This window comes from Danio rerio, chromosome 1, assembly GCF_052040795.2.
Source record: "Danio rerio strain M-AB ecotype USA chromosome 1, GRCz13ab, whole genome shotgun sequence".
Taxonomy (NCBI): domain Eukaryota; kingdom Metazoa; phylum Chordata; class Actinopteri; order Cypriniformes; family Danionidae; genus Danio; species Danio rerio.
In genome coordinates, this window is record NC_141021.1 from 12,447,501 (window position 1) to 12,462,461 (window position 14,961).

Consider the following 14,961-nt stretch of genomic DNA (forward strand, 5'->3'; position numbering starts at 1 on the left):
TACAGTCAAATGTTGTTGTGTACATGGTCTGGTCAACTCAGAGTGTCTTGAACTTTTTCAAAGACACTTAGGTATTACATGCTTATCAGAATGAATTATTATTCATTTATGATTTGTTTGTTATAATGACAGATTTGTTTGCTTTTCAAACTTTAAGTTGAGACATAGGGCTTTTTAGATTTAAAATAAAAAATGTTGTCCGATTTTGTCAGTGGAGCAGTTTTTGCTGCAGCAGCCATAACAAAAAAATAGCTTCAGGCGTTTTTTGATATTTTTTATTTGTTTAAATTAATTAATTTACATGAAACTTTTATACCGTCTTTTTGTGCGCGTTCTTATTGGTACCCTTTGATCAGTCACAAGATGTTGAACGTTTGTAAAAAGCCGGAGTGGAAAACTGAAAAAAATCAAAATACACTTTTGTTAAACTATTTTCACAAAGTAATAAAGATGTCATGTACACTACCAGTCAAAAGTTTGGGGCCTTTTTTAATGCTTTTTTTTTTTTTTAAGAAAATTATTCTGCTCATCAAACCAGCATTTATTAAATGTAAAAAAGTTAAATTGTTAAATACTTATTTAATAAATATTTATTTATTACTTATTGTATGTATTTTCAAATGAAATTATTAGTCCAGTCATTATTGCTTTTATTACTATGACCATAAATAACAACAACAACAGCAACAACAACAACAATAGACAACAACAACAATAGTAATAACAATAATATTTTTTTCTGAAGGATCATGTGACTCTGAAGACTGGAGTAATGAAGCTGAAAATTCATTTTTAAAATCACTGGAATAAATTATTAAATTTAATTATAAACTACTTTTGAACAGTTATTTTTTGTATTGAATTTTTGATGGAATAAATGCAGCCTTGGTGAGCTTATTTTAAAAATCCTACTGAACCTAAGCTTTTGACTGGTAGTGTACATGCTTGTTTCAACCTTTAACAGATTAATTTAGGTATTACATGCTTATCAGATTTAATTATTATTCATTTATAGTTTGTTCATTGGTAGCCAGATTTGTCACTGCTTTTCAAACTTTAAAGTGAGACACTGAGTTTTTCGGATTTTAATAGATTTTTTTTAGTGATTTAGTTTTTAGTCAGTTATGTTAGTTTGGTGGAGCAGTTTTTGATGCAGTGAAGCAAAACAAAAAACAAGCTTCAGGCATTTTTTTTTTTTTTAGGACACTTTTACACATGCCATTTGGATGTTTGATGTTTTTCACGATCACATTAAAGCCCTTTAATTAGTCATACGGCGTTAAACGTTGACAAAAAGCCAGATTGAAAAGCATCCCGGTGTGCACGGACCTTAATGAATAAAAGACAATCAAAAAACAATTGTTTTGAACGATTGACACATTGATACAGATTTCATGTACATGTTTTTAAAGGAAAATGTTTCAAAATTAGTTTTTTTCTCCATACTTAGCAAAAAATCTATATTTCAGCAGCATACATTGAACATAGACTTAACTGTACAGTTTTATTCATATCTATATTCATTTTCTTTTAATTAAGGGATACAGTCACCTTACATCATCATTTTTCTCAGAAAACATATTTCTAAAGGTTCAGTTGACTGGAAATTTTCACCGCATATTGATAACACTCAAAGAAATCTGTAAACACAAAGAAAATAAATCAAATTTCTTTACACATGAAGTTATGTGTAATAAAAAGAAATGACACAGGAAAGATATTGAAATAGGGAGGGCGGGTAGGGGAGGAGTTTAGAAAGGCAATGAAAGCCCAGACAGCAGCTGAAACCTCTCTGTAGATCTTCAGCAACCCTCTGCCCTTCATCAGTGTAAATGAATATCAGCTGCTTCAGTCCAACATCTACATTGTCAGAATAATGAAGATGAATCCAAGGTGGACATTTCAGCAAGACAATGATCCAAAACTAGCCAAGGAAACTCTTAAATGCTTTCAGGCCCAGCCATTAACCTGACCTTAATCCAACAGAAAACACAAAATAAAGTTCAGATTTGATAGACGAGACCCACAGAACATTTCAGTAGTTTAGGACTTTCTCCTTGTGTCATTTCATTGTTATTACACAGAACTCATTTTTAAGATTTTTTGTTTTGTTTTATTTTATTTTTATGTTTGTATTGTTTGGGTTTTTACAAAAATCTGGTACAATTCCATGTCAACAGTTTCTTTAGAAATATTATTCCCAGGAAAAAACATGACTTGTTCATTACTTATTTTATCTGTTGTATGTTCATGCATAATACATACAAACAAACATAAATACAGAGATTGGCAGTAATTATAAAGTTATCAAAACTCTCAAAATTCCCTCTGTAAAACCTTCAATGGTATCAAAAAAACATCAAAATAACATAAAAAGTTAACATGACTTCATCCAGATGTTAAAAATGTATGCTAATTAGTAAGTTTAAAGAAAATATAACATTTTGTTATACAAACAAAATTGGTCACTATTTTAAGGTATGATTATTGCTATTAACACCCCATTAACTATAAGACATTTGCCTCAATAAACTCCTAATTTGCTGCTAATTAAAAGTTTTTAAGGAAACATTAGTTAGGTTTATGTAATAGGTAGGTTTAGTAATACGATCAAGCACAATATGTACTTTAAGTATTAACAAACTGGCAATATCAGGCAGGTAATAGCCACTAGTTAATAAAAATAATTGCTGCTTAAACTAAAGTGTTACCAAAAGTGTGCAATTCTTAATGCAATCAGTCAACAGGGGAAGAATGCTGATGACTATTAAGACTATTAGTTATTTTTTTTAAGGAGACACAGGAAACTTTGAGTCTCTGTTTGTGTGCACGTGTGTGAAGTGAGCAATTAGGGATTTGAAAATCAGGACTGTGAGGGTGCTTGTGTGGTTCTGAGTGTTTATGTGTGTGTGTGTGTTTATAATTAGGGCGTTGAAGATGAGGACTGTTAGTGGCATTTCTGTTTTAATAGCTGGAGGCATTTACTCCACTGAGAATCAAGATGATTTGAACACAAACACCCTCTTGGTTCAAAACACTCGGTTCATGCAATTATGAAGAATGTGTGTGTGTGTTTGACAGAGAGAGAGAGAAATTAAATGAAATATAGGAAGTAAGGCACTGTATCAATGCAAAAAATGCAATATTGATACCTTGGATTGCTGTATGGGGTTTGGAATACTAAAATATGTAATCAACCTTTTTGTTAGTTGATGGGAAATTATGTTTAACTAAAATGACAAGATGAACATACAAAATTACAATGAAAATTAAACGATTCTAGGTATATTTGATGGTATTTTTATGGTTTTCATTTGGTAAGCATGGGATTTATGTAAAGCTATATGAGAAATAAAGGGATCATATTGAAGGATCATATAACATTGTACATTAATAAAGTTAAATAAATATGACGTATATTTTAGTTTATCAAGGACAAAATTTATATTTGATGTATTTAAATACTTTTGAACGTTTTCAATGATTCAAATAAATAAAAAATGGTAAAAAATACATAAGCAAATGAATAAAACAACATTGATTATATTAATTATTTGAATATTTAAGCAACAAATTAACATAACATAACTATTTCTTACAGAAAATATGACTCTGAAGAGTGTGTATGCATTTTTATATTGTATTTGTATGTTTTTATATTCTATATTGATCAAATAAATGCTGAATAAAAATGCATAAACGAATTCTTTCCTAAAAGAATCCAAAGCTTTTGAACTGTAGCCTAAACAATTATGCATAAATTACTTATATAAGAATCTTGGTGTGATTCTGGAGTCAGATCTGCGTTTCAGTAGTCATGTCAAAGCAGTAACTACTGTAAATCAGCAAACTATCAGCTTAAAAACCTTGCAAGAATTAGATGCTTTGTTTCAGGTGAGGACTTAGAGAAACTTGTTCATGCTTTTATCACCAGTAGGGTGGATTACTGTAATGGACTCCTCACAGGCCTTCACCAAAAAACCAGACAGTTGCAGCTCATCCAGAACGCTGCTACCAGGATTTTGACCAGAACCAGAAAGTCAGAGCACAGCACACCTGTCAGGTGTGTTGAATAAAGCTGGTGCTAAATTATGCAGGACACTGGCCCTCCAGGACCGAGTTTGGACACCCCTGGCATAGGTCCTCAATAAATTACAGATATGCTCATTGAATATAAACCTAAGGGATCCCTCAGATTATTCGGATCAAGTAAATTAGAAAATCCAAGAGTTCCAAGCAGAGTGAATCCGCCTTTAGCTACTGCTTGATCAGATGTGCTCCAACACTAGGCACATTTAAATCAAGACTAAAAACGCATCTGTTTAGCTGTGCCTTTACTGAATAAGACCTGTGCTACATCCGACAGATCACACTATTATGTCTTTCTTTTCTTTTTCACTCCAATAAAACCTTAAAAACACATTTAAATCTGTTTTCAATCATTTTTAATCATTCTTATCCTTTTTTATTTTTATTTTCATATACTTGTTTCTTTTATTCTTGTTATGTAAAACACTTTGATTACCATTGTGTATAAAATGTGCTATGTAAATAAACTTGCCTGGCCTACAAATGAAATCGATTCTATATTTTGCTTTATTATAATTAAATTAATTATGACAATAATATTGATAAAAAAATTTCATTTAAAATTATTTTAGTAAATACATATATATATATATATATATATTTTATATTTTTTAAAATAAAGGATTAAAAAACAATTTTTTAAAATATTATTTAATTTCATTAAAATCAAATCTTGACATAAAAAACCCTTAAATTCAATATTTGTATGAAAATCTCAGATGTTCATTTATAAATTAAAAAAAAAAAGCCAAGAATATTAAAATCACAATAGTAGTTTGATTGCAGTCTAAATGTTGGACAGCCGTTTGTGTGATTGTGGTGTAAATACATTAACATTTATGTTGCCTCTGCAGCGCATTAAAAGGTCTACGCAAATGCAGTTTTCATGTCATGCACGCCGCTTCGCATTCATCATCCGTGGCTCCTCTGCAGTAAGAAGTCGGCTTATGATGAGTCACTGAATGTCAGACGAAGGTACATGTGGGTAATTAAACGGACAGGCATGTGGGTTGTGGGTAATCGAGTGGTAGCGAATGCTGAAATGCTCCCATGATTCCATTACAAAAACAGGTTGAGAAAGTTGGTCTTACAGGGAGGTAGTCTTTTAACTCAATATATCTTTCCTCTTAATGCAAGCGGACATTTAGAGACGTGAGTGAAGATGACAGCGTGAATCAGACAGGTGACGATAAAAAGAATGAACAGGCGGCGAAACGTTAGCCAAAAATTTAGTGTGAACTGTGCACTAATAAAAATAAAAATTCAACTCATCATATGCTGTATATAGTTTTGTATGCTAATTTATTAATATGTTTTCCTGCAATATTTCCCATTAATGAAACTTATAAATGAATCTATCATTTATTAATAAAATTCTGCTTTGGACATGCCGTGTGGTATCTGGTTTGAGTTTAGCATCTTCAGCTAAATATTTTGGTAACACTTTACAATAAGGTGCATTAGTTAATGCATTAACTAACATGAACTAATCATGAACAACACTTGTACAGCATTTATTAATCTTAATTGAACATTTGGTAATGCATTATTAACAACCAAGTCCATGCTAGTTAACATTAGTTAATTCACCATGAGTTAACATGAACAAACAATGAACTACTGTATTTTCATTAACTAATGTTAACTAACATGAACAAATACAGTAGTAAATGTATTATTCATTGTTTGGTTATGCATTAATTAACATTAACTAATGAACCTTATTGTAAAGTGTGACCAATATTTTAAACCATGTCTCAACCTACGTATTACAAGGGTTTCCACCAGTGCTTTATTTGAGCCAAGTCTTGCTGGACCCTGTTCCGAAAAATGTCAGATATTGGGTTTTGCGTTCTAGTATTTATTTTAATTTATCCAGCATTAACTTTTGCGTGGAGAATACTTTCATGTGTGTGTGAGAGAGAGAATGTGAATGGGTGCGAGTAAAAAACAGCGAGCGCAGCTGTGTGGATAAAGATAATCATCATACCAAAGTTAAAGCAGAAGTCAGGTTTAACTATTGGCCACAACAATATTTTCGACCAATCAGCTTTCTTACGTTTACAGTCACTCTCACTGGTTGGTGAATATTGTTTCGCGTGCAGTGAGCAGCGAAAATAAATAGTAGCACAGTGGCCTGCCTAAATAATATTTGCATTTTCAAAACGTCAAAGAGACAGTCAAGCATATTTTTATATTTTAAAACCACAAGTAAATCTGATAATGAGCCTGATCAAAAGAGATCTTGAGAAGATGAAACTGCGCCTCTGGACCAGGGTAGCGGGAGACAGAAGCAAAACGATTTCAAGTCAACAAGACAGAAGAGGTAACTGTGGATTAGACTAAGTGAGTCATTTAGTTATGTTTATCACTTGGCACATAATAGTGAAGTGAACTGAATGTCAGTGGTGTTAGTTAACTGAATAGCGATGTTTCATAATTTATGTGTGTAGCTACATGTTTGTTTGTTCGTTATCTATACTTGAAATACAACTTTTTCCCCTCTTTATGAGCAAAAACTTTTGGAAGTCTATAAAAGCTTTTCGGCTTTTCTTATTTTAGCTGATTTAAACAATTATAAAAAACATAAAATGGAAAATTTTGACGTTCTGATAGGGATTCCTATGTAGAAGAATCACCTCTTAGCCCCCATCTGAGTCTCGCGTGTCATCAATGACGTCATGTAAAAACAAACTATGAGTTTATCTAAATATAAACCCTAACACTAACCCAAAAATCCCAAAGACGTAATAATAAGCCAAACTTTGACAAATCAGAGCGTTGGCTGTAAATTTCATAGAATTATGGGATTCACACTATCTAAAAAGGGTTGCAGTCTAAATAAGAACCCACAAGGAGTTATAAGTTGTATCTAAGCTTAATCTTTTTCTAGACTTAATTTTATACAACAAGATCTAGCAATAAAGGCTTTACACCACTACTTAATTAAAATGAGATAAAAAAAAATTACAATTTCTATGATTACTTAATTGTTTTGTGTTTAATCAACTGAAATTAGTAACAACAATTAAGTCAACTAATGAATTTGTGTTTGCACAGTATGGGCCCTATCATACACCCGGCGCAATGTGGTGCAAGGCGCGGCACAATAGTCTTTTGCTAGTTTCAGCTTGGCGCAAGAGTCGTTTTGAGGCGTTGCGCTATGCTGTTTAAATAGTAAATGCATTAGCGCTCATATGTGCGCCCATAGGCGTTCTGGTCTAAAAAGGAAGGCGTTCTGAGGCGCACTGCTGGCGCGTTGCTATTTTGAGAAACTAAAATAAATTTTTCATTAGACCAAAACAAACTAGGTCTAAACTCCGGCGCAGAGTTGCGCCTCGCTTACACACTGCTTAATACGCACAAGAGAGCAATAGGCAAATATCTTTACATATGAAAAAAAATTTAATATTAAGGTTATATAAAGGATATAATAAGAATAGATATAGGATATAAATATAAAGGATTAAAATATTACAAAAAAATATTTTCTAGCCAACATAAATATGAAAAATCCCTGCTTTTATGTCTTCATCTCGGGAGGCTTTTTCAGTTCATTCATAACAATTTGCTTTTGTATGATGTTATTATTATTAGCAGTATTATTTATTATATGCATATTTATATTTGTTTTAATAAAAACAAGCTTAGATTTGCCCATCTGCAGGTTTTAGACCATACGGGGCACAGCATGTGTTTTAGGATATAACTCAGGTTTTTGAGCACACTTCGTTATTATTGTTCATTTATTGGTTTGCTGGAAAATAGAACTGAATTTAGAAATAGTTTTAAAACAAATATTTGCGCTTAACAAACGCAATTAATTATTTATAGACTAATTGATGTCTGTGCGTAAAGGTTTTCCTATCCAAGAGCGAAAGTGAAAGTGATCCATTATCTCTCATTCTCATGCAGTAGATGCTCTGTTTAACAGTTTTCTGTTAAAAAACTGTTAACTGTTTGCTAGTGAAATGCTCAGTTTTTCCAGACAGACTTACTTTGCGTCCTGTAAATAGCGAATGCGCTTATGGCGTGACACAGCTGGCTCTTAAAGGGAATGGGAAATGAGACTCTAATTGGTTTATTCTCAAAACACACCTATGACTCATTAAGAAAATAAACTCAACCCTTTTAGACCATGCACCACGGCGCAAAGCAGATTTTCCTGTCCGTAAATTAGCAAAAATGAGTTCTGACACACCCTAAAGCGTTTGCCCCCTGCGTTTTGCAATATGCGCATGGAATGTCAAAATAGAGCCCTATGAATGTATTGTGTAGAAGCCTACATTTCTTTACAGTGTGCCTTTACGATCTTGTTCAGTCAGCTGCTGTGAGTCAGCAACACGATTTTAAATAGTTTTTCAATCACAGAACGTCACATTTTATTTTTGAACATGAAAAATGTATAGAGTTCTGGACCTCGGTGACCTCATGTCTGGCTGTGTGGCTGTTCAGGAGAAATATGAAAGAATATGAGGCAGCAGTGGTGCGCTGGAAACAGGTTAGTGAAGCGGGTTGGATGCTGAATGGATGTGTGATTAGACATCAGGCCACCTGATGGTCAGTCTGATTATGATTACAGCAGTCTCTCTCTTTCTCTCTGTCGATTTCACTCGCTTTTTTATCCTTAATGATGTCTCATCAGTGTCACTGCATATCTATAGTATAAAGTGTCCTACATGTTTTGTGCAATTTCATTCTTTTGAGCTTGAAGAGCTTTGTTTGATTCAGGCTAATTGAGGTCGTTTCATTTTAACCCAGTGTCTCTTATACAATAGTAGTAATAATGTGGGTCTACAGTGATGGTATTAGTAATATGTGGGTGATTCTTGAATTGCCGGTACATTTCGCATCTCCAACAATAACCGTGTACTCTTTTTCAAAAACTTCAGTGAAAGAGTTGTGAATAACACAAATTACATCAACATATCTCCAAAAAATCAAGTTTGTTCATGTATTTAGAGACATTTTGTCTTGGAAATATAAACTCTCCATCCTGAATGATATATTCAGCATCAATTATAAAATAATTAAATAAAATTTTCATTTGTTGTGTGTTTACTAAGTTAAACAAACATTTGCATGGAACATTTATTTTTTGTATTATTTGTCATTTCAGTAATAATAAAAAATTGTGTCTGCCTCTACTTTCCGGGCAACTCTGTTACATGGGTAATAAAAAGGCATAACAATCTTTAAAACAATAATAAAAAAAGCATGTGACTTAAAAAAAATTATAATAAAGTAAAATAATAATAATTAAGTAAAATTACAATATAATATAATATAATATAATATAATATAATATAATATAATATAATATAATACAAAAATATAATATAATATAATATAATAAGTAAAAAATATTTAATATTTATTTTATATAATAAAATAACTTCCATAATACATGTCTAAAAAATATAAAAAACATTAAAAACTAAACAAAAATATTTTAAAAAAAAGATGTTAACACTTTACTCTCGAACAAAACAAAAAATAATTAAAAAAAAAACAAAAACAATACAAAACAAATCATCGAAACAAAAACCAAAACAAAGCAAAAAACTAAACAAAATGAAAAAAAACAAAACAAAACAGAAAACTAAACAAAACAAAACAAAAAACATTGAATGAAAAACAACAACAAAAAATAATAAATTAAACAAAACAAATAAATCAAACAAAACAAATCAAAACAGAACAAAAAACAAATCAAAACAAAACAAAAAAACTACACAAAAAACAAAACAAAGCAAAAAACAAAATGAATTGAAACATCAAAACAAAACAAAACAAAAAACAAAACAAAACAAAACAAAACAAAACAAAACAATGGCACTATAACCAATGAATGCATAAAATGATTTATGTATAAAAATTGTGATATCCTGTAAACAAAACAAAAACAAATATAAGACAAAAGATTATAAACATTATTAGTAAACCTTTTAAAATGCTACAGTTTCTTTTTTTTGTTGCTGTTTAATATAAAAGTCAATTCACACTGGACCAACACATGACAACAGTGTTGCCGTCAGGCTTAGTCAAGTCAGTTTGTTACTCCTGTCAATGTCTCTTGGTGTTTGCAGGAGCTTGTTTTGCCAGATTAAACACGCTGAATCATATTTTTCGTTTCAGAGAATGTCAGAAACATTAACATCACTATAATCTGATGATAATCCACATTTCTCATCATCATTTGGTGCGGTGTGCACTGGCTTTAAAAGACTCTAAATTACAACCTACAAATTTGCTTGCTCCAAAACCATGCTTACAATGACCTCAAGCGTAACCCAATCCTGTATATTTTACCATCCGTCAGAGCTGTAGCAAAATCTGCTATAAATAGTGTATGTTCTTGTAGCGCCGGCGCAGGCAGTTATGACTAATCAGAGTGAGAAATGTGCGACGTGTTACCTATCCACCTCCCAGGAGGAGTTATTATGAGGGATGGAGGATGTGTGGGTCTTCCAGTCTCCGTCCGGCAGCTCCAGCGTCTGCAGGGTGAAGTAGCGCACTGGGGAAGAGCCGTCTCCGCCTGCCATCCAATGAAGTCGCAGCTTGTAAGACTCCACCCCTTTCTGAGGCACGGTGAGCCGGCGCGGAGCCTGAGGACGCTCTGTGGGACAGGTGTAATGAGACACTGATGGGCAAATGGATGTGGGGGAGACTTTGTTTGAGCTCGGGTTTTAACACAGTCAGCTTGGAAGGGCCACGTACATTTAGTCGGAATTATTAGCCCTCCTGAATTATAAGCACCCCTGTATATTTTTTCCCCAATTTCTGTTTAACGGAGAGAAGACTTTTTCAACACATTTGTAAACATAATAGTTTTAATAACTGATTTATTTTATCTTTGCTTGATGACAGTACATAGTATTTTACTAGACATTTTTCAAGATACTAGTCAGTCCCGATTTTGTGATCGTTGAATGTATCGCAAAATCAAGCAAACCTGCAAAATTTTGCGGATCTCACATTTTTTCTGAAATGGCGCATATTCATTTGGTTGGATTATTTTTCGGGATGTATTGTTGACATGCAGTTAATACAGTACAATTCATTATGTTCATGCATTGTTGGCATGCTCTAAACTTGACAGATAGCTACAAGCTATTAAAAGAAGATAGTTGTAAAATACACTTGTGGGCACTTTAAATTTACTTTATTCCTTTTTATTTGCTTTATCATTATTATGTTTATGAGTTTAATTGGTACTAGGTTACATATTGAAAATAAGTGTTGTTTTAAAATTGACAAAACCCAATGTCTGGGTCTAAGAGTAATGAAAAATAGAAATGATAAAGAATTTTGTCTGTAGTGTATTTTTACAGCAAATCAACAACAACAACAACAAAAAAAATAAGGCTGCAAATATTGCTACAAAATTTGTTATTTTAGGCCATAAAAATCAGAAAGAAGAAGGTCCTGTGAAATCCTGGAGGGACTGACTAGTATTCAGCTTAAAGTGGCGTTTAAACGCTTAACTTGGTTAATTAGGCAAGTTAGGGCAATTAGGCAAGCCTTTGTATAACAGTGGTTTGTTCTGTAGACAATCTAAAAACTTATAATTAGGTAAAACAATTAGGTGCTAGTTGTATAATAATTCAAGAGTTTTTAAAGTATTAGGCTAACTTATCAGACTTTGATAGGAGAAAGAATTATAGAATGAAAGCCTCATTTTTTTTTTTGAAGCCTCATTTGATAAATAATTTCTTATCTAGGTAAAATTAAACATTAATTTTTACCTTTTTGCATACTGTTTATTATGTTGTTTAAAACCATGACAGGAGTCTAAATAAAACCCTAAATATTGAAAATCTAAAGCAACTTGTAATCTCTCTCTTGAGATGATAACATCTTGCTTTTATATCAACATGATGTCCATTAGAGAGCCACAAAACGTTGCTTAAAAAGTACATATACATACATTTTTAAATAAAATGATCAATCATTTCGCCAAGTAAGACTTGGGCTCATTTAGGCTGCATATACACTGCAGTTCTTGATGGTCAATTCTGATTTTGTGACCGTATCCGATTTTTTTAAGGGAAACAAGGCCTGAATCTGATTTGAGTAAATCGAAATCCATGTGATTTGTTCCTGCTTACACGTACATGGGCCAAATCCGATCTCTGCCACATGGGAGAAAAAAATCGGAATTGAGTCACTTGAACAGTGCAGTGTAAATGCGGCCTTAGAGCTCTTTGAAACTGCAATTCAGAAGTTCAAACCACTGAGCATCACTGAGGTTCACTATATGGAGGAAACTACGAAGAAATTAACAACTTGGATGATAAAGGGCGAGTAAATGATCAGTATTTCGTTTCGATTCTGGAAGTGAAGTAATGACTCAAACCTCGGTCCTGGACCAACCCCATTTAAACACACCTGAACCAGCTAATCTAGCTCTTTCTGGGTAAGCTAGAAACATCCAGGGAGGTGTGTTGAAGAGAGTTGGAGCTAAACTATGCAGGACACCAGCCCTCCAGGACCGAGTTTGGACAGCCCTGACTTAAACGTACCTCTTTTCTCAGTGGTGATGACGATGGCCTCGTCTGCGGGCCCCCAGCCCTGTAAAGTGCGCGCCGTGATCTGGAACACATACGCAGACTCTGGCATCAGACCCGTGACTGTGAACTGCCGGGCGTTGGAGCCCACCTCAACCGTGGTGAACTTGTTGGGGTCGTTGATATCAAGACGGTAAGAAATCTGATAACCTGCAGAAACAAAAGTCAAAACAGCTGGAGTGCATTGTTTTTGTCCACCCTGGTTTCATCTTCATCATCCTGATAATGTAGATGTTGGACTGAAGCAGCTGATATTTATTTACACTGAAGAAAGACAGAGGGTTGCTGGAGAACTACTGAGAGATTTCAGGTGCTGTCTAAGCTTTCAATGCCTTTCTGGACCTCCCTTTCTTCATGTGTTCAATACTTTTTCCCTGCGTCATTTCATTTTACTACACATAACTTCATTTGTAAACTAATTAAATTTGTTTATAGAACATTGTTTACCAACATCCGGTGATAATTTCAAGTCAATAGCACCATTAGAAATATGCTTTCTAAGAAAAGTGGTGATGTGTTCAATACTTATTTTTTCCTGCTGTATACAGTATATAAATATTTATTTACACACATGCATGGATTTATTTGAGAAAATGTATATACTTAGATATAAAATATTTATGCAGATGATACAAATTATATATCCATTTAAATATCTATGTGAAAAAAACGTTTTGTATAGTTTATGTATCACATATACATTATAAATATATAAAACACACATATATCTTATGTCAAAACTTTTATTTTGGATATGATTACTAATCATATAAAATAACAGCCATTAAAATACAGAAACTGACTATAAAATAATGGGCGCTAAATTAGAACAATTTCCTTATTAATACATTTCCGGTAAATTTCTGTTATTTCACGTGTGTTATTTTACTGTAAATGTCTGTAATTTAATGGCTGTTATATTACATTTTTTGTTCCAGCACTCCTGCTGCTGAAAAAAAGTAAAATAACCATTTTTTATACACTGTATATACAGTAGTAAACATCTGAAGTGGACCAAAAAAATATTATGTGAAGTTTTTAAACTAATTTCGAGAGGAGCACGTGATATAATTGACTGCAGCTGGCCACCAATCTACACTCATTAGTTAGCCAATCAAATCTATCCTAACTCACTATAAGTAGCCTAGCTAGATATTACTCCCTTATCTTCGTTTTCTGAAGAAACCCCCCATCCACCCCTTTCTCCTCCTTTTCTCCTTTACAAAAAAGGGGAGCTCTCGAGAACCCCCTGATCTCGTACTCCCCTCACATGCTCTATGGACCTGGCGGGAGCCCTGGACTCAACTATCTCCGAGCTTAGGGTTCTCTCCCGGGACAGCATGCCAAACCTGCTTACAGCTGTCAAGCAATATCTAAGTGTGAACTCTTGAAATGGATGTTGATCAATAGATTTAAGACAACTTTGATTCACTTCAGATGTTGAATACTGTATGTAGATTATTATAAAGTATTTTAACTTTCAACCTATTCTTCATAAAAAGGCCATTATATAGCATCTGAAGACGTAATATATGCAACCATCCGGACTACTTTTAGGCCAAAAAGTTATTTATTTTCTTTTCCAGAGCTTGATGGCGAACATCTTATAACACTTTCAAAATTACAAAAGATTAGTGTCACCCTTCAGGCATAGACAAGTCATACAGTTCAATTCACTCACTTCATACACTTCGCCAGGTGTGTATCATTACAATGGACTAAACATATGAGGCGTCACATTTCAGTTAAATACGTCAGGTCATTATGCGAGTTTGAAACAGCAGCTTTCCTTCATCAGGTTTAATAGTCCTCATCTAACTGCAGACATGCCTCGTTTCATTTTAATGCGGATGCTAAGACCAAAGTGTCCTACCAAAGATTTCCAGGCTCTAACCTGTAAACTCTCGTAAAATCTGGAAGGGTGTCTGACATGAGGTGGTGGAGAGATCGAGAGAGAGTTAAGTATCTAAATGAGGGAATCTAGAGAATGAACTGGAAGCTTTTTTATCTTTGTCACATGGGACGTGTGGTGTTAGCATGTGCCGTTTGGAGGATTAGCACAGCACTACAGAGCTGAGCATGGGTTTAATTCAATGTTTTTTTTCCTCGTCGCCTTGTCTCCTCAGATTCTTATTCACCCTTTCTCTCCGTTTCTCTCTTCTTCTCCTCTCTCTCTCTCTCTGAACGCACAGCTCGCTAAGATCTCCTTTATTAAGAGGCCATCGCTAACCCAAAAAGCCCAGAGGGGCCTATGCAAAATCCTCTGCTTTTCCCGCTTGTTCCTGAGCTCTCTCTTTTGATG

At 33.5% G+C, this 14,961-nt stretch overlaps 1 protein-coding gene across 18 annotated transcripts in view; it reads right to left on the reverse strand.

The window, feature by feature from the left end:
- sdk1b (sidekick cell adhesion molecule 1b) overlaps positions 1-14,961 on the reverse strand; it is a 456,411-nt gene that overhangs the window by 38,256 nt on the left and 403,194 nt on the right. For all 18 annotated transcript variants that reach the window (NM_001443429.1, NM_001443430.1, NM_001443427.1 and 15 more), the window contains 2 exons: positions 12,615-12,809; positions 10,507-10,708 (listed from right to left, as the gene is read on the reverse strand). In NM_001443429.1, the coding sequence (NP_001430358.1) occupies positions 10,507-10,708; positions 12,615-12,809 (397 nt within the window). The remainder of the gene's footprint in view (positions 1-10,506; positions 10,709-12,614; positions 12,810-14,961) is intronic.